At 26.6% G+C, this 19,775-nt stretch overlaps 3 protein-coding genes across 3 annotated transcripts in view; 1 reads left to right on the top strand and 2 right to left on the bottom strand.

Annotated features, from left to right (window-relative positions):
* LOC123271017 (protein FAM151B) overlaps positions 1-6,103 on the bottom strand; it is a 66,334-nt gene extending 60,231 nt beyond the window's left edge. Inside the window, exon 1 of the mRNA XM_044737231.1 lies at positions 6,064-6,103. Coding sequence (XP_044593166.1) covers positions 6,064-6,088 — 25 coding nt within the window. The 5' untranslated portion in view covers positions 6,089-6,103. The remainder of the gene's footprint in view (positions 1-6,063) is intronic.
* A 417-nt stretch (positions 6,104-6,520) lies between these two features.
* On the top strand, positions 6,521-19,742 carry LOC123271016. The gene is made up of 4 exons (XM_044737229.1): positions 6,521-6,919; positions 17,439-17,810; positions 17,889-18,192; positions 19,387-19,742. Exons 1-4 carry the CDS (start codon positions 6,785-6,787, stop codon positions 19,641-19,643), a joined length of 1,068 nt encoding a protein of 355 aa, XP_044593164.1. The 5' UTR covers positions 6,521-6,784; the 3' UTR covers positions 19,644-19,742.
* LOC123271018 (UPF0329 protein ECU05_1680/ECU11_0050-like) lies at positions 9,016-10,304 on the bottom strand. Its single transcript, XM_044737234.1, has 2 exons — positions 10,152-10,304; positions 9,016-9,563 (listed from the first exon to the last, which is right to left on the bottom strand). The coding sequence occupies exon 2, from the start codon at positions 9,561-9,563 to the stop codon at positions 9,120-9,122; it is 444 nt and encodes a 147-aa protein (XP_044593169.1). The 5' UTR covers positions 10,152-10,304; the 3' UTR covers positions 9,016-9,119.
* Positions 19,743-19,775: the final 33 nt, after the last annotated feature.

Below are 19,775 nucleotides of genomic sequence, written 5' to 3'. Positions count from 1 at the left end.
GAGGGCCCTATACCATACCGCGACGCTACGCCGATGATGAGCGACCTCTTACTTCAAGATACTTATAAGCACAACCAATGTTTGGCTTGCCTAATTTAAAACAAATAAGATTCGAATTGGGCTAGCCTAAGTTCGGAAAGCCAAGTTCGCTCCAAACTAGCAAAACTCAGGTTATCGTTACTTGAAACCAGTTCGGCGTTCCCATGATATATCAGACTTAAGGAATCCATGAAACTTTCCAAGTTACGTTCAAATATGGCAAGCCAAACATTTCGTTCTGCCTACCTTGGTTTTTATGAGGTACAACCTAGGCAAGCCTAAGTTAGGCAAGCCAAACTTGCCCCGAATTGGTTCTTCGGCATATGCCTCACTGAAATTTCTAGTCGGGTACATGAGACACCATGTTTATATGTACAATATACACAAATACTCTCATAAATACACACTTTTATATGTATAGAACTAAAAGGCTTAACCTTGGAAAGACTTAAAGCCAAATATCTTCTCCCACTCCGTTTTAGAGTACTTTGGCAAGAAACGCCGAAGTTCGTCAAACGTTTGGAATGCCTAACTTGCAGGAAATTATAAAATCCAAAGGTCTACGGAAGTTCGGTTTGCCAAACTTAAAAGTAATTGGGGCCATCTATGGTAAGACGAAGTTTGGCGAATGTTTGGAATACCTAACTTGTAGGAAATTATAAAATCCAAAGGCTTACAAAAGTTCGGTTTACCAAACTTAAAGGTAATTAGGGACATTTATGGCAAGCCAAACTACGGCAAATCTTTGGTTATCGTTACTTTCAGCTAGTCAGGCATTCCAAAGGTTCGCCGAAGTTCGGCTTGCCAGAGATGTCCCAAATTACATGCAAATTTGGCATGCCAATCTTCGTTTTGCCTAACGTGGATTTAAGAAGGCGCAAATTAGGCTTGCCTAAGTTAGGCAAGCCAAACTTGCCCCTCACTAATTCTTCGCCATTCCTCACTACAATTTCTAGTCGGGTTATTGGTAATTTATCACTCTTTCAATTAAATTTAATTTCATTAAAATTTTCTGAACATAACAAGTCTATCAAATTAAGCAATTACTATTTGTAAGATAAAAACATTTATTGCGCCCTGAAACATGTAAAATTATAAGCATAACACGTGATTTTTGACAAAAATTTTGACTTCATAGACTTGTTACGGATTTGATTATGATTATAAATACAAATTTTTATATTTTATTTCTTTTTACTATTTATTCATTTACTATTGATCAATAATTAAAAAGTAAACATTTATATTAAGTTATGCGACAGGTATTTCAAGTTTAATTTAATAGTAGGAAAATTTGTTATTTTTGATTTAATTCATATTTAGTTGGAAAATGTTATAAAATTATTTATTCTTCCATATAATCAGATAAATTAAACACTGAGAAAAAATTCTGCTGTAAGTAAAATTTCCTTAACACGCAAATATTTATTCTTGATAATTATCGAAAACAAATAGTTAATCTGTTAATTTTTAGAATTTTTACAATTATGTAAAGTTAACAAGGTCTTACTCATGAGTTCCAACTACATCCAAAATTATAAGCATTAAAAAAATTGACGGATCGAAAAAATAAATTTATCTAAACTGTTTTACTTTTGAAACACAAAATGAAAAAAAAAAAAAATTTATAAAAATATTAAAAAATCTGTGCATCATCTTTAAATATTCAATTCAAACCGAAAATTTACAAATTATTTACAACTCATAAAAAATGTATGAATCATGATCAGTAAAAAATTTTGCGTATTGGATCAAAAAAAATTTGTGCTAAACATTGAACACTTTTATATGTTAATATTCTTAAATAAGCATAAAAAAGTGTTAAATTTTTAACACAAATTTTTTTTAATGCCATGCGTAAAATTTTTTACTGTGTAATTTCACGATTTGTTTTTCAATTTGCTTAGTTTTTCGCGTTCTTTCAGAAAAAAATTATATCAATCGCTTTGCAGTTAATTTTGAATTAAATATTAGACTGTAAATTACTAATGCATTATTAAATCAATGGATAATTAAATATAATAATTTCTTTGGGAAAAGGATATCTTCAAATACAAAGGCTTATAATTGATGGTAGTCAATTCAATAAAATTTTCTATTCTTAAATCGCAATTGTTTCGTATCTGAGCGTATACAAAAATTTGATAAGATCAAACTTACAAAGTATTTATTATGCAATAAGCGCCGAAATTGTTTTTGTTTTGAGATTAAATGATGACAAACTGTCAAAATTAACAAACAGTAGGAATTAACATTATGTTATATGATATCAAGAAAGTATTATTTACAGTTCGTTAAAAGATAATTATCAAAATTTATTTGAAAATATTGAACGAAATTTGAATCAATTGAAATGTGAGTACATCAAATTTTGAAGAAATTTAGTTTATTTATATTTGAAAAGTATTAAAATAAAAGTATAATCTAAAAAAAATTTTTTGTTTATAAAAGAAATTTGTTGTGTGTTAAATAAGATTTTTGTGTATGTGAAAGCGATCCGTTTATATTTTTTAACCTATACGAGTACATTCTACCCACACGAAAAACGTTTCTACACGGAGAGAAATGGATGGTAGATACCACTATACCAGTATGGGCGAGAACGCCATACAGTATGGTATCGAAGATTTTTGTCCATTATTAAATTGTACACATAGATGATTCGACCATTGCGGAAATGGTAACATTGGTGATAGTTATCACGGATGCCGCAATGATAGTATGGCCGTCAGGCCCATACTGGCTTGCCGTATGTATACAATTCTTTTGGCAGGTAGACCTAGCCAATATTGTGATATTAGCTACAACACCATTGGAGTAACAACAATGTTTATTTAATTATAGACGAAGGTTATGTCCGAAATACATTATATAAATGAAAAATTATATTAATTATTTCATGACATGATTGTTTTTTTTTTTATTTTTACTCTGATATGAATTGGTTTAAACCAATCCCTGGCGAAACTAGAAATAGAAGTCTTTTTTTGGATTGAAAAGTATTGAGAAATATTCAAAGTTTTGAATCCACTTCAATATTTATCAATCCCTGGGGTGACCATAAATAATTTTTTTTTTATAGATTGAAACGTATTAAAAAAAAAGAAAATTTGATATACAATCCAATATTTCTTAATATCCTCTATGATCAAAATTTCATAAATTATTTATGGATTAAAAAATATTGATAAAGATTTATTTTGTGAATTTGCCGAAAAAATCGACGGATTGGATATATTGAAAAGTATTGAAATTCCAACATTTTCAATACGTTTCAATCCTTTTTTTTAATCAGAGTTTAGTGAAGAAAAATAACAACAACAATCAGTTAAAAAATTACAAGAATTTATGTCTTTCTTATTAAAAATATGAAAGAGATTATTTAAAAAAAAAATTTATTTTAATTAAAAAAATAAAATTTTTTCAAAAAACCAATTATCTTAAAATTTCTAATTCAAAAACTATATTTATTAATTTATTAGAGTCGATTTGTTTTATTTAATTAAAATAAAATTGCAAGTGTCAATAACTTGGCCAGTGTCAGTAACTGGGTCTTTTACTTTATATACACTGATAGGACAATTATTTAATTTATTAAATTTTAATGAATATTTTTTAATACAATAAATATTTATTTGGGAGGAAAGTACATTTATGAATAGTTAGTAAGTATTTATTAATAGTTAACAAATATTTATTGAAAGTTAATAAATATTTTATTGAGTGAATTTGTTTCACTTACAATGTCATATGATATGAAGATTGCTTATAAACAAAAATCATCTTTATAAATTATTTGCATTAATTATATTAACGTTTATTATAAAATACCAAATTCTATCACAGCTCATAATTATCTTTTATATTTTTAAATATTGAAATCGTTAATTTATTTAGTGAATTGAATTATTATCATGTATTTCAGCTATAGAATTATATAAAAAGTGTCAAAAGAAAATTGCTATTTTTGCTTTTTATTTTAAATAAATATTTGTTAACAGTTAACAAATATTAATTAACCATTGATAAATATTTATTAACTGTTAATAAATATTCGTTAACTGTTAACAAATATTTATTAACATTTAATAAATCGTATTTAATAAATAATTTATTAACTTTTAATAAATATTTATTAAATCCTATGATGTTAAAAAATCATTTATTAACAGTTAATAAAGCTTATTAAATAAAAACAAATCTTTCCGTCAGTGTAGTTTTGGTCGTAACACAAGTAAAGAGTTAATTGCTTAACACGCCAAAAATTATAGCGGGAACCGCTAGTACCATTGCGTCATCAGCAATGTAGTATGGGTCTCAGGACCATACTGTCTTGCCAAGCCTGCTATGCATACGTGTAAAAAATACAATAGCACCATTACTATACTACATAGTAAATAAAGCCATACTTATGGGACTCGTTACAATACTGAATTGCAATATTACACATACTATTTTAGTATCGGTCTGGAGACCATACTAACATTGTGTTAAACGCCATCCATTTCTCTCCATGTAATAACTCATGGTATTACTTGAAAATATTAAAGCTCAATCTTAGCTATATTTAACACGAAATAAAGAACAATCATTTCTATAAAAAATAATAATTCAAATAAGCACATAAAACTTTCTATACACTAAGAAGAAAAATTTCTTTTAAAAAAACGGGCATGGTTCTGATAAGGAATTAATTTGTTGAAATTTTAAAAAAATTTTCTTAGCTGAAAAATTGAAAATTTTTAACAAATTTATTTCTTATTAAATTACTCATTTTTTTTCAAAAGAAATTTTTTTTCTCACTGTATGCCGTAAGAAATCTTCAAATACTTAACATTAAAATTATTTTATAAACAATGAAATATAAATTATTAACAAAAAAAAAATTTATACAAATTTTAAAATGTTTCTTTTTGAAATAAAATTAACTTGCTTGATTTTATCGGTTCCATGATTCTTGATCCCCAGACAAAATATCCCGAACAAATTATCTTAAATAATTAAATTTTTCAATAAAACAATTCAAAACAATAAATTTGATAAAAATTATTAATTTTATTTGAACACTTATTAATGGCATTTCAACAAATATTCGTAGCACGACTTTACAAAAACTTAAAATCGACGGTCTAATTAGCAATTTGTATAACTCCTTATTTTTTAGTGGGTGATTTTTTTAACATTTTGATGTAGCAATAGTCCAATTATAAATTATTTGAATGATTCAAACCGAAATATTAAACCTTTATTAGTTATTAATGAATTAAATGATTTTTAAAGTGATAATAAATTTTAAACTAATTGTTTTTTTCGTACAAATGGAAGATTCTTTAAAATGGAGTTAGACAATTTGCTAATTAGAACGTCGAAATATTGGTTATTTTACAAACACAACAAAATAAATCAGTTGATGGATAACAACGAATACCACAAAATTAATTGTTACCAAAAAATTAATCATCAATCATATTAAAAATTATAACGATTATAATATGAATTATATTAATTATTTAATCAATTAAATAATATAATATAAATAGTTAATGAAGTATATATCTTAATTATTAAAAGAAATGATTTTTGCAACATTTCTCAAGAAACTAATCTGGAAAGTAGAACATAAATTTGTTACCGTGTTGTGCCCTTTTATCATGGTTTTTGTGTGTGTTTATTTGACAGTAGACCAACACATAAGCTTGATGACATCAAAGCTAGCGGTCACTTGACAATTTTCTTATTTTATTTAATAAATAAATTTTTTCCAAGAAATAATTTTTAAAAAATTGCATTTTTAACCTTTAGAAATTTTGACATGTTAATTTATTTTTCTTTTTTTGGCATAATTTACTTGTTAAAAATATCATTCAAATATCAAATATCTGATGTTATATTAATGTTAATATAAGCTTGTTACCGTGTTGTGCTCTTTTATCATGGATTTTGTGCGATATTTAGTCTCGGGGATATTTTGTCGGGGGATCAAGCATTCTGATACCGATTTTATCAGTAATAAAAATTACTTACCTTTTTTCCTAGATTGTCCGGTCATACTATTCAGTGATTTCTCTTGTACCAATATTTTTTCACCTTAAAAAAAACTGTTCATGGTATTTTAATATAATTTTATTTTTTCTAAAATACAACACTATTTTTAGAGAAAAAAAACTTTTTTCATCACTTTTACAACTTGAGATTTATAATCAGTTTTCATACCACCAAAAAACTAAACTTTTCATTAGATAAATAATAATCAAAGCCACCTGTCGGCTTCTAAAACTATTGTTAAAAACTTTAAATCAATCAATTTATAAATTAATTAGTGCATAAACTTATTACTCTTATTACTTACTTATGTAATAAAATTTATAAAATTAAAAATGTTGCCGCTTCGCGGTTTTAAATTGGCGCCTGCGCAAACGAAACTTACCAACAAAAGATCAATAAAATTTCTCGCTAACCTTTAGAGTGAATGCACAGCAAAAAAACAAAAGACAACTATATAAATAAATCCTGTCACTTTGACGTTTCAAGGTTAGATTAGAAGCAATGAAAAATACGCGATACTCTAATCACTTAAAATTTGCAAAACAATGTGATTTGCTCTAATCGCGACAAAAACTCCGTGCGCACTAATAAATACATATCAATAATGGGTTAGACATGTCGCTTAGTCGGAAACTGTTTATTTACACAAATAAAATACCGAAAACGACTGGTTTTTTAGATATATAATGTAACGTAAACAATGCGCTCTAAATGTCTGCTATTATTTCTAATTTGTTTAGTTGGAGTTACTATTTTATTTATTACCGTCAGTAATCAGCATCCTGCAATACAAAATTTAGTTACCGAAACACATAAACAATTAAGAAGCTTCCAGGTACGTTCCATTATTTTTTTATAAATTGCATTAAAAAAGAACAAAAATAAATTTTAACAAACAAACCTATTGATTTTGTTTTCAGAGTTTTTATGTTTGATTGTTTCGGCGAATGAAATTTTATAAAAAAATAGAAACAAATTGCGACATGTTACTCTGAATATTCGAAGATGTCTAACCTAAAATTTAAAAGTAAACTTAGGGTAAAAAATTGACTTACTGTCAACAGTTTTCTGAGTAAATATGCTTTAAAAAAAAATTTCCAGCGTTTATTTTTTGTAAATAATCAGTATCAGTATTTTTAAGAACGGATTCTTTGATTATTGCATGTTTTAAAAATGTGTTTTCGCGCACACCGTGTGAATTTTTAACGTCGCACTTTAACTAATAGGTTGCGGAAAATTTTCCACAGAAATTTTTTATTGAACACTGCTGAATGGAATTTTTTAAAATGATTTTTTTTTATAGCTCACCAGAAATTTTTATTGCATCGAAAAAATTCTTTAATTTTTTACTGAATAAACTTGAATTTATAATTAAAAATTTTATAAAATAAAATTTTTTGAAATTGATATTAATAAAAAAAAAAAATATGTGTGTGTACCAGAGTACACGGATAAGAAGTGAAACTTCTTTATGACATATCATTTTTCTACTATTTACAACTTCACAAAAATTGGGTCGATAAAACTCAAGAAAAAAAATGCATACAAATAATATAAGTAATTCATTTTATCATTGTTCTTATTATAATTATTGTATTTTATCAATTATGATCGCATCATTATTACCATTGTTGTTATTATTTAGACTCTACCATTATTTAATCTAAAAATTAGTCAATCAGTTTACAAAAATTATATAACGAATATTCACATTTCATGTCATAATTTAGTAAAAATAATTCAAAGCAGATATTTATTTATTGAATTTAAATTCCAAGGCATTAAACCAAATAGCAAGAAGAAATACATAAAATTTTATTTCACATAAGTAATAAAATTAAGATTAAAAGTACTAGCTTAAGTATAAAAATGTTGTATTATCCGTAAATAATTAATTAAAATTTGAAGTATAGCTTGAGTAAATAAAAAATTTAGTACATTCAGAAACAGTAGCATGGTTACAATTTTAAATATCTTAATATATAAATTTTTACTTGGATTTGCTTGGATTTAAAAGCTAAGAAAATTTAATATTGAATAACTTATTCAATTACACAAGTTATGAGTAAATAATTGTAATTATCTACTTAACGTAATACAATTATATGACGACAGTTAATCTTGTAAATATGCAATGATCTTATAGAATTCAAAATGAATAAATATAAATGATTAGAAACGAATAATTAAAAAAGATGTACATATACATTTTTTTATTTTCTAATTATGTTTTGTTTTATTTTTAAATTATTATTTGATTTATTTTTTTTAATTGTTTTTAGAATTTATAATTGGGGTATTCCATAGTGACTGGTGGGACATTTGTCTCTGAAATTCCATCAATTATCAGCTATAATTATGTGACTAAAATTCATACTATAGTAAAATGTATCTTATAATACGAAAGAATAACTAATTAACAACATCCCTTTGTCAAAAACCTCGATTACTTGATTAGTTTCTCGTAATTATCATGTAACTGAGTGTGACTGGTGGGACATCGAAAAATCCTTCCCTCTTGCCGCGGTATACTTAAAGTCGAATTTCAGTTCGACCACTAAACTTTTAAAGAATACTTCCCTCTCAATACAAAATTAATCCTACAAACATTCAATATTATGAAAAATTAGACTGATTACCTACGTAGAAACAATTAAAAAATTTTTTTTTATTGTTTCTAGTGAGATAGACATTTGTGACTGGTGGGACAAGTACAAAATGTGTACATGAAGTTGTTTATTAAAAAGACTTATATTATTTCAACCTTTGAAACATTATAGTTTATATATTTAACTATAAATTATTTAGGATAAATAAAAAAAACTAATTAAAGAACACAAATATAGGATTTAGCTTGCTGACGACACGATCTTGATAAAATTAGGTGTTAATTAATAACGAACATAGAATAAATTTGTTCTTGAAACTTTAATGATAAATATGTAAGTTAATAATAAATATAAAATGAATTTTTCCTTAAAACTATTACAATAAATATGTTAAAGATAATCTTCATGAAGATTTACGTCCAATTTCTATTCACTGTCGCTGGAGTCATAGACTTCAGAATGATTTAACTTTTCTTCTCGGATTATTGAAACCTTTTTGTATTCAGATAATGATGATTTCCTCAAACATATGCTGTCAGACTGCTGCTTCTTGGTAGGGCTCTGAGGCAGAGTTTTTTTCGTTTTCATTACTGCTTTCTTTAAAGTATTTAAACATTTGTATGACCCCAGTTTTGAACTGTTATTATTTGGTACTTTTACTAGTTTTTTCTTTTCTCTCTGTTTTTGTTTACGCAATCGTTCTTTTTCTCTGAAAGATTCTCTTTCCTCCCGACTTTTCTCACTCTCTCGTCTTTTTTTTTCTCTTCGTTTCTCATCCCACACTCTTTGCTTTTCCTGAACCTCCTTCCACTTATCCGTATCCTGCCTCATCCTCTCTCGAGATTTCCTTTTTCTCTCTGCTACATTCATCTAAAATAAGCAAATAAATGGTTTAATGAAAAATAGACAAACATACTAGAGCATGCAAAATTAAATTCAATATGAACATAAACTATCGCCAAATTAGTGATTATTTAGGTTAAAAAAAATGTAATCATTTAACTGAAAGTCACTTAAGGCCAGTTTTTCGACCCCGGGTTTAAGTATTTTATCATTGTGAATATATCTATATATCTATATTATATATAGATATATTCACAATGATAAAATACTTAAACCCGGGGTTGAAAAACTGGCCCTTAGAGAAACAAAGCTGTAAATTTCAGTACTTCAACCAAATTCTATCATGCATTAACTATAAGCCAGAGTAGAGCCCCATCAGTCACATGTGACTGGTGGAACATATTTTAAAAAATCCTCAAAATTACATTTTGGATTTTTTGGCAACTTTAAGATGTTTAAATCATTTTTAATATGTTTATTGTTACTTCTACAAAGAAAAAAAATTGAACAAGTCAGATTTGAGGTTACCAAAACTACTTTTCTATCTTTTTGCGTGACTGGTGAGACGTGTGATAAGCTTATATTCAAATACAAAATATACAAAAACTAACGTACCTTTTCATTCGAATTAAACGTAATTAAATCTTATTTTCTTTATTTAATTCTTCTTCTGAAATATATACAATATTTCTCTCTCTCTCTCTCTCTCTCTTCTTAATTTGTGGCTCGAACCACTAGGTTCATTTAGCCGTTGTGTATCGTATAGTTTTAGAATGGAGCTTGTGGCAGATAGGCTTCACTTCATTTTAACTTCTTGGTGGAACCGCTAGGTTCGTTTGATTATTGTGTGTTGAGTTGATTAGAGATGGAGCCATATGTTAACTTTGGATTTGCGGATAAAGTTGTATACTAGGTAGACGCGGCAAGGAGCGGGATTTTTGAGGATAAGATGTAAGTCGATGGGCGGTTTGAAATTCAGTTTTTCTAGCGTTTTGAGTAGAGTTGGGCGGTGTACATTGTATAGAGGACAGTTCCAGAAGAAATGGTCTAGATCTTGAGATATATGTCCACAATCACAAACTGGAGTTTCAGCTAGGTTTTTTCTGTAGGCACTGACGTTGAGATTATAGTGGTTTAAGGAAGTACGAGCACCAAGACAACTTTCGATAAAAGGCTTGATTTTTTTTTTAATATGAAGTTTAAATATGTCTAAATAAGTCTCGAAAATTTAAAAGAGATTGCCCGATTATTTAAATAAATAATTAACTTCAAAGTTGAGCAATTTAACATTGGTCTTATGGGGTAACCTCCAAACATTGATACATTTCTGTATTTTTCTCGTAAAACTGTCGGTGAATATTTTTAAAAAACTTATGGGTGAAAGTAAATATATTAGTGATAAATTTAATTTAAAAATATTGACACTTGCCCGACTAATTAAAGTGTATTAATTAAAAGAAAAATAAATACCGCCATTAGCCAATGTTAAATATATATCTATATATTGAGAAAAATCATATGGTTACTGCTCTCCCCTTACCACGCTAGAGTCGATACCTATCCCCACCCCGCCTAGCGCTCACCCTAGTCAAAATTAAAGAACTAATTTCAGCCTCCAAATTCTACTCGAGGGTAAGGAGGCTGAAATCAGTTTTTTAGATTAACCCAAGCTGTACGGCAAAACTTTAATTTCAGCCTAAACTTGGTATTTTTGTCCTATTTACCAAGTTTAGGTTGAAATTATTATTACAGAACCCTAAAATGACCCTCCAAAGCCTACAGTTCGATCGAAAAGAAGATCCTCATTGGTTTATATGAAATAGGTGAGAGGAAAGAAGGGAAAGGAGAAGGAATTTAAATAAAAATGGCTGCTGGGAGCGGGAAAAATTTTAAATTCTAATTTTTTTATTTATTCATTATCCTCTTTAAATAGATGAAATATAAATAAGTGTGAAGTTAATTAAGTATCGAATTAACGCAAAAATATGGTCCCTGATTCCTTATTGATTGAAAAGTTAAGGCGCGTGAAGCGCGAAATTTAAATTCCTAGTAATTTATAATTCTCATATAATTTATAAAATTCGCGATGTAAATTAACAAAAAAATTAGCATTAAAAAAAACATTTGATAAAAATGTTTTCTTTATTTTATTTTTTTTGTTTTTTATAATTTTTCTTTTTTATTTTGATTTTTAATTTTTTTTTTTGAGTTTTTTAAAGGAGGTGGAGAGGGAGGGGATAAGGTATCACATATCATTTACCTTCATCACATTTACATTCATTCATCTTAATTAAGTTTAACGCTTGCCTTATAAATAATTTTCTAAAAACGCCTATCGCTCAAACCGAGATTCGAACAGTACACCTAACGCACGCGAGACTACAACTTATCCGCAACGCTATACGAACGTTGGAGAAATTTTAATGTCAGGAGTTTTATTAACCAAATGTATAGATCTAAAAAACTGATTTCGGCTTCCTTGCCCTCGAGTAGCATTTGGAGGCTGAAATTAGTTTTTTAACTTTGACTCGGGCGAGCATTAGCTTCACAAATAAGGAGAAGAAAGAGCCCTACACATCATGCGATCATTTTTTAAGTACAAAATGATAAATATCGAAGTCTAAATTTTTAATTATTATCTTTTAACATTTCGACATTCACATAGCGAATATTACTGTTTGAAATAGTATTTTCGCCACGTAAATAATAAATTCTAGCATTTAAATGATAAATATTATGAGGTGATCATTTAAATCACGATTTTACTGTTTAAAATGATAATTTTAAACAGTAGATCATTACTTATTATAAATAGACTAAAGTAAAAGCCCCAATTATTGACAGGGGTCTAAATATTGACACCCTAAATTATTTTTAAATATATTTAATTATCTGTAATAAGAATAACTATCATATAAATTTTTATTAAATTTTAATTAATTAAAAAATTGAAAAAAATTACTGTCAGATCAAACCAGTTTACGAGCATCTATTTTCTTAACAACTTTGGTTAGAAAAGCATTTTATTCAAATGCCGAGTTTAAATTGATTTCTTCATCTAATTATAATGATCTTTATTTTTTTAATTAACAATATGAAAAATTTATAAAATTAAATAATCGAAATTAATTGTATGCTTTATAATATTTCAATAATGGGTGTCAATAACTAGTTGATAATTTTTAAGTTGAATCTCATATTGACAGCCAGTAGACTTTGATCTTTTTACTTTGATCTAAAAAATTTATTTTAAGAGTTTGAACTTTTCTGATTCAATGAATTATTTTTAAATTAATTTTTACATTTTTAATAGTAATTAATCACTTTTATGGAAATTATTATTAATAAACTTTAATAGTATTGACTACTTAATAATGAGTTTCGATAAATAAAAATAAGCAGATAATTTGACACATGCACAGTATAGGTGTCATTAATTGGGGCTTAGATATGTCAATAATTATTAGATCAATCAGTTTTTTAATCTGTCAATAATTGGTGTATCCGGATAATCTATTTAATCATTTAAAATTAATTAGTAACTATCACTGATTATCATTTTAAACAAAGAAATTGATTAGTAAAAACATTACTTGAGACATTACCACAAATAAAATTCAACGATATTAACATTTTATTGCTTAAAAAAATGAAATCATAACTTTGTGTCTTATAGTGTCAATAATTGGGGCTTTTACCTTATTATTTATTACAGTTTACTTTTTTCCGTGTTAAAAAAAAATGAGTACTTTTTATTTGTGGTATTGAAATTACTATTACTTTTTTTAACTACTAATAAAGTTTCGAGTTTGAAACAGTGTAATAAATTTATTATATGTGTGTTTATTAGAGTGGTCCAAAAAAAAAAGTTTTTTGCCTATCATCTTAAAAGCTTCTCTAAGGTATAAAAAAAATTCCCTTCAAAGCGCAGCTTGATATCTCAATCCCCCACAAAGCTCATCAAAGCTCAATGAATTTCTATTTTTCTATTTAAATAACACGTAAAAAAATTTATTTTACGTTTTTATCCGGTAAAACTACGAAAAAAATTTTTTTCTTAATTTTTTATCAATTATTCGTGTAGGAAATTTAATTCTCTACAAAAAAGTACTGAGGTAGTTTCTTCGTAATATTAACGAATAAAAAGTTATTGAGCTTTAAAAGTACTCGCACAAAAGAAAATTTGAACGAAGATAGTTTCAAAGCAACTTTTCGAAAACTTTTTTGGTTACTGCATGTATTCATTTCAAAATTTATCAAACTAGACTGTTTCTAATATAATTAACACGTGTCTTTTGGTGAAGTATTAACTGTGAATTATGAATAATTTTTCTCATTACAATTTGGATATTTTTTCCTATGAGCAGTGATTTTTTAAAATTGAACTTGAATTTCATTACGGAATCTGAATCAAGAGCAAGCTAGTACTTCCGGATGTATACTGAATTTAATTTTTTTATTTAAGAACATGTAGGACAGGTAGGACAGGTGAATATTTAATTAAGGTAAAAAACTAATTATCAACAAAAAATTTAATTTACTATATATCTTCATGTAGGCCGCAAGAGAGTGCTAAAAGTTAATTATCTAGTTTAATTTTTTTAAGCAGTGGTTAAAGCATTTACAAAGTCTGGTAATCTCCTTCAGTGCATTCTATATGTGGTTCAAATAAAGAAACCGATATATTAAATTGTCAGTTGTTGTCACTGGTCCAGACTGAATTACCGATATCAAACTGTATACCATGTTTTTAAGAAAAAAATATAAATTACATAATCAAATACTTTGAAACAGAAAATGTGGGGCTTAGTTAATGTTTTCAACTGTAAACTTATGAAATTCTATGTTCTATGAAATCGTAAAATTAACCTACTTATGCTCTTAGTAGGCTGAAGTACTGCAAAAAAGGTGTTCAAAGCGATCCTAGGTTTTGGAGGTTGAAAATATTATTCTAAAACACTAATTTTGGTCTCCATACCCTATTTTCAGCACATTGAGGGTCAAAATAATATTTTACATTCAGCGGTAGGCACAACATCAAAAGAAAGTAGGCTTTTGAGGCTCGAATTAGTATTTTAATTTTGGCTCAGGCATACTTCCTTAATCGCATTCGGCAAAAGGTTGTGATTGCTGGCCTGATGATGTCTACTTTCCTGAACCATGGTTTACGAAAGTTTTTGTACTAACTTTGTAAATATTGTTTACCTTTAAATCTGCTGTTTAGTCTCAGGAGTTTGTCCACAGATATTTATATTATATCAGATGAGTGCATGTGAAGGTCGGTGTACGGAATTTTTGCTTTTAGGGAAACGTTATTTTTCATTGTAGCTTCTCTGGCCAGGTAGTCAGCTTCTTAGTTGTCCTGAAATACAATATTTAACTAGCAGAAATTGATTAGACGATTAAAAAAAAGGTTGCTAACTGAAACAACATTTGGTTCGAATACAAATTATAATTTAACTGTTAAAAATTTCTACACAGTAAAAAATTTTGCGTCATTGCGTCAAAAAATTTTGTGTTAAAAATTTTTATGTTAAATATTTTACACTTTTTTGTGTTAATTTAACATTTTTCTGTGTTAATTTAACACAATTAATGTTAAATTTACACATAAAAGTGTTAAATATTTAACACAAAAATTTTTAAAATAAAATTTTTTGACACAATGACGCAAAATTTTTTACTGTGTATTGTAATTTTACAAGAAATATATTGGAAGCTAATAGGCAAAACATTTATTTAAAATTACAATTGGGTATAGTAATATTACAAAACATATATAGCTCTGTGAGGTTACTAATTTTACAAAACGGTTTTGTAATTTTACAAATATTTTTAGATTAGCTAAGTTTGTAAAATTACAATACTTTCCTTGAATTTTATGAGTGTGAATTCAGCCGACACCCGACAATTGAAAACTTTAACAATCGATATCTTTATAAAAATATCGATTAGCACAATTTTTCAAAGTGATAATGGCGTGTATTTGAATCGTCTGTAAGAGCATTTTTTCGAAAATTTATTAAATTCGTTATTTGAGCTGCAATTTTGAAATTAAATTTTTGTTTGGAAATATTAGAAATATATATTTATCAAAATCGAGGAAATTCAACTATTTTAAAGTTTTTTCCTTTATTTTCAAGAGCATTTTTTCATATTACTCCCGAAATGGCAAGAATCGATTTTAAGCTTTCACGACTAAAAAAATGGTTAAAACAAAAAAAAATAAAAAATGCTCTTGTAGATTTGATCAAAACCTACAAGAGTATTTTTTTTTTTTTTTTTATTTTTATAACCTCTCGTGGAAATAATAATTTTTTTCTTATCCAAATTTAAATTTTGACATATACGCGTGCAAACACTCTCTAAAAATATAAAAATATGTAGATTTTGTTTATTTTTTGGAAACTCGGCTGAATTCACACTCATTGAATTTTACTTGAATTGAAATAATAAAAAAGAAAGATTTGATTGAATATTTGTTGTCATTTTATTTTTATGAAGCGCTGCCTAGATTTTGCATCTCACGTAGGCCTAATTTTTACAACTCAGAGGATATAAAGTGAAAAAATTATTTACTTAAACTCAGAATCGAACGCGAGTTGCGCACTTGCCAAACCGATATCTAACGGCCTATGCCGTACGAACGATAGGTGGTTCAACATCTTATTATTCTTATAAGCTAATCCTAATATGTGGTGATTGAGTATTACGGCTTATTATTTATTATTTACATTATTTGTGTTATTCGATGCTGTTTTTTGACGGAAAATAACTAACTTTTACATTATTTATAATTCATTGAATATTATAAAAATCAAAGTCTAACATATACTCATTCAAATATATTGATTTCGAAATGATCATTTGAGCGTAATATTAAAATTTATGAAAGATAAATGATACCTCGAATTTATTATTATAAATAAACAACCATATACTAAAAATTAGTAAAAATAAATATGAAGGACATTGTTGGTTTTTGATACATCATTCTCATTTTTGTAAAACTGAAAAGTATTGTTTTTAAAATTAGACAGCAGTGAAGTAGAATTACAATACGTTACAATACGTGTAATATAATTAAAATTGTCCGGTAACATTACATTACACTGTGTAATTTTACAATGAAAATTGTAAAAATAAAAAAAAGCTTTTTAAATTTATTATGAAATTATTGTAATATAAATTACAATACTTTTTTGTGATTTTACATACAATTATGCCGAATCAGATCACAAATAATGTTTGCAAAATTAAAAAGCTTTTTCTTAAAAATTGACCAACGGTTCTGTAATATTACAATGCGTGTTAGGTTTATACATGAAGATTGTAAAATTATAATACATCTTAGTAGATTTCCTGACAGGTGTTGGACAATTACATGAATTGTATTTTATTTCGCATTGCTATACACTGATTTGTAATTTTACTTATTATTTGTTTTGTAATATGATTGTAATTTTACAAAAATTTTTAACAGTGTTCTCTCCTATAGGAGAGAAAAATCGATTTTCTTGTTGATTATAAAAAATTTTTTTTTACAAATTAGTCAAATATAGACTTTTAATAATAAATTAGGACTAAATTAGAGAAATTTAACAATTTTAGTCATTTTCTCATTTCGCATGAAATGCCCGTAATGTTTGCTAGATTCATTCTTTACGTCGCTGTACTGAACTTTGATAAAAAAAAAAACAACATGGCACGTAACCGAAAATCGTGACGATTTTTTTTTTACATTGCTATAAAATTTCTCTCAGATGTCGATAAAGAAGTTTCACTTCAAAAGTTTTTTTGTAATTTTTTATCTTTTACAAAAATGATAAAATTTTAATTTTCTTTTTTTTTTTTTTTTTTTTTGTTAAAAATAAAACACTAAATAAATTCTTTAAATTACAGGAAAATCTGAAAGATGTCGAAGAGAAACGTCTGGTAACAGATTCAAAGTACCTCGCACTTTTGGGGTTAGACAAACAAACGTCTTCAGGCGCAACAATAACACTACCAACAACTCAAAACAACATAACAATAGTAACCGTACTGCGGCCTGGAAATGAACTTAATTTCTACGGATTTTTGAAAAATGTTACGCATTTTTTGCCAAATAATAATATTGTTATTTACGCGTTAAGTTTAGGCGAAGATACTCTACAAAATCTTCGAGGTTATTGCAACTCAACAAGATGCATAATTTATACTTTCGACTTGGATCCGTTTCCTAATCATATTGAAGATGATAGATTACATGCCTATCGGCCTCTAGTCATACAGGTAATTACAAATCATTTGAAATTTCTTGAGCTGAAGAATTTTTCTTATTAATTAATTGATAATTTTTTTGTTTTCCAGACAGCATTAAATACGCTAGGTAATATCTTGTATATGGAGTCAAATGTACGGATAAATAATACCGATGTAGTTAAGTATTTATTACCAAAGTACGGAATACTTACGTGGTCAACAAAACACGCTATTAGTTCATTAACGCACCCGAAGATGTATGAGTACTTTCATATGAATGCTGAGAGTTTCTTCTTCCTACCGCTGATACACGCCTCCCACATTGTCATTAAAAATAGTTTTGATGTTCAAGAAGAAATAATGCTGCCTTGGGTTCAATGTGCACTTACCAGAGATTGTATCAGTCCTATAGGTAATTTTTCATCTTACTTACAATAATTTTAAGAAGAATTTTTCTTTTATTAAAAATTGAAAAAATATTTTTTTTTTAATTAAAAATATTTTTTAATTAATTAAAAATATATCGATTTTTTATTTCTTCTTTAAGGTAAAAGCCCCAATAGATGATCATGTACCAGTATATGATCACTCCATGTATTTGTATACCTATATTTGTGAATATAGATATACAAATACATGGAGTGATCATATACTGTTACGTGATCATCTATTGGGGCTTTTACCTTATTTAGATATTAAAAGAAAATTTTTTAATAATTTAATTGTAAAAAAAAATTAAAAATCTTTAAATTTCTATTAATATGCATAATTATAAATTATTAATTCAATTTTTAATAATTTTTTAGATCATAAAATATATTGATTTTTTATTTCTTCTCTTTTTAGAAATTAAAAGAAAATTTTTTAATAATTTATTTGTTAAAAAAAAAAACTAAGAATCTTTAAATTTCCGTTAATAAGCATAATTAAGAAATGACCTTGTATCTTGTAAAACATTGACATTTTTAAAGATATAAGCCCATCCTGACCTTACACTCATCGATACCTTTCATTTGAGTACCCACATAAATTTTTCATATATTTATATATATTATATATATGTATATATGAAAAATATATCAAGATGCATATGGGTACTCAAATGAAAGCTCTCGATGAGTGTAACATCAGGATGAGCTTATATCTTTAAAAATGTCAATAGTTAAAAAAGTACAGTGCAATTTAAAAAAATTCATTATTTAATAATGCAAAATTTTATTTATTTATAGTTCACAAGTCACGGCAGTCATATAGTGACTGCAAGGTTGCTTTAAATTATTAATTCAATTTATAATAATTTTTTATATCATAAAATATATTGATTTTTAATTTCTTTTTCTGTCAGAAGTTAAAACAATTTTTTTACTTATTTAATTGCTAAAAAAAAATTAAAAATTTTTAAATTTCTGCTCTTAAACATAGTTAGAATTCATGAATCAATTTTTTAGACCATGAAATTAATTAAATTTTTATTTCTTTCATAATAATTATTACAAATAATTTTTACTGATTTATTTCATATAAAAATTTTAAAATGACTTCTAATATTTGTAAATAAATTTTTTAAACAATTAAATTAATGAATTTTTTATTTTTCACATTATAGGAGCGCAATCAGTAGGATGCCGATTTAATAAGAAGCCTCAGTATCGTTATTCAGGTTGCCATTCCTACGACGAATCGGCATTGAATATAGTTCTTGGTCGGTACTTTAACCTTGACGAGTCGCGTTACATTAGTCAAGAACGCGAGTCTTGTTTTGTTGAAATAAAACCAGACGAAATAACTGAAGAATATTTATTGATAACCAGGCTGAACAACACCACCGAGATAAACCTTAAAAACATCCTCGTCGAACCTTAATATAATATAATTATTAATTAATAATAATAAAAGTCCAAATAACTTACAAGCCAATTAAATATTTATTAATTATAAATAATAAATTAATTTTTAAAAATACTCTTTTGTTTCATTTTCTTCTCTTGTCAAAAA

Source organism: Cotesia glomerata, linkage group LG8 (genome assembly GCF_020080835.1).
Source record: "Cotesia glomerata isolate CgM1 linkage group LG8, MPM_Cglom_v2.3, whole genome shotgun sequence".
Classification (NCBI taxonomy): Eukaryota; Metazoa; Arthropoda; class Insecta; order Hymenoptera; family Braconidae; genus Cotesia; species Cotesia glomerata.
This window is presented reverse-complemented; position numbering and strand designations above follow the sequence as displayed.

Coding starts and splice junctions, on each gene's coding strand:
- LOC123271016 (XM_044737229.1), top strand. CDS start 6,785: ATGCGCTCTAAATGTCTGCTATTATTTCTAATTTGTTTAGTTGGAGTT. Junction 17,811..17,888: donor ATCGGCCTCTAGTCATACAG/GTAATTACAAAT, acceptor TTTGTTTTCCAG/ACAGCATTAAATACGCTAGG. Junction 18,193..19,386: donor AGATTGTATCAGTCCTATAG/GTAATTTTTCAT, acceptor TTCACATTATAG/GAGCGCAATCAGTAGGATGC.
- LOC123271018 (XM_044737234.1), bottom strand. CDS start 9,563: ATGAATGTAGCAGAGAGAAAAAGGAAATCTCGAGAGAGGATGAGGCAG.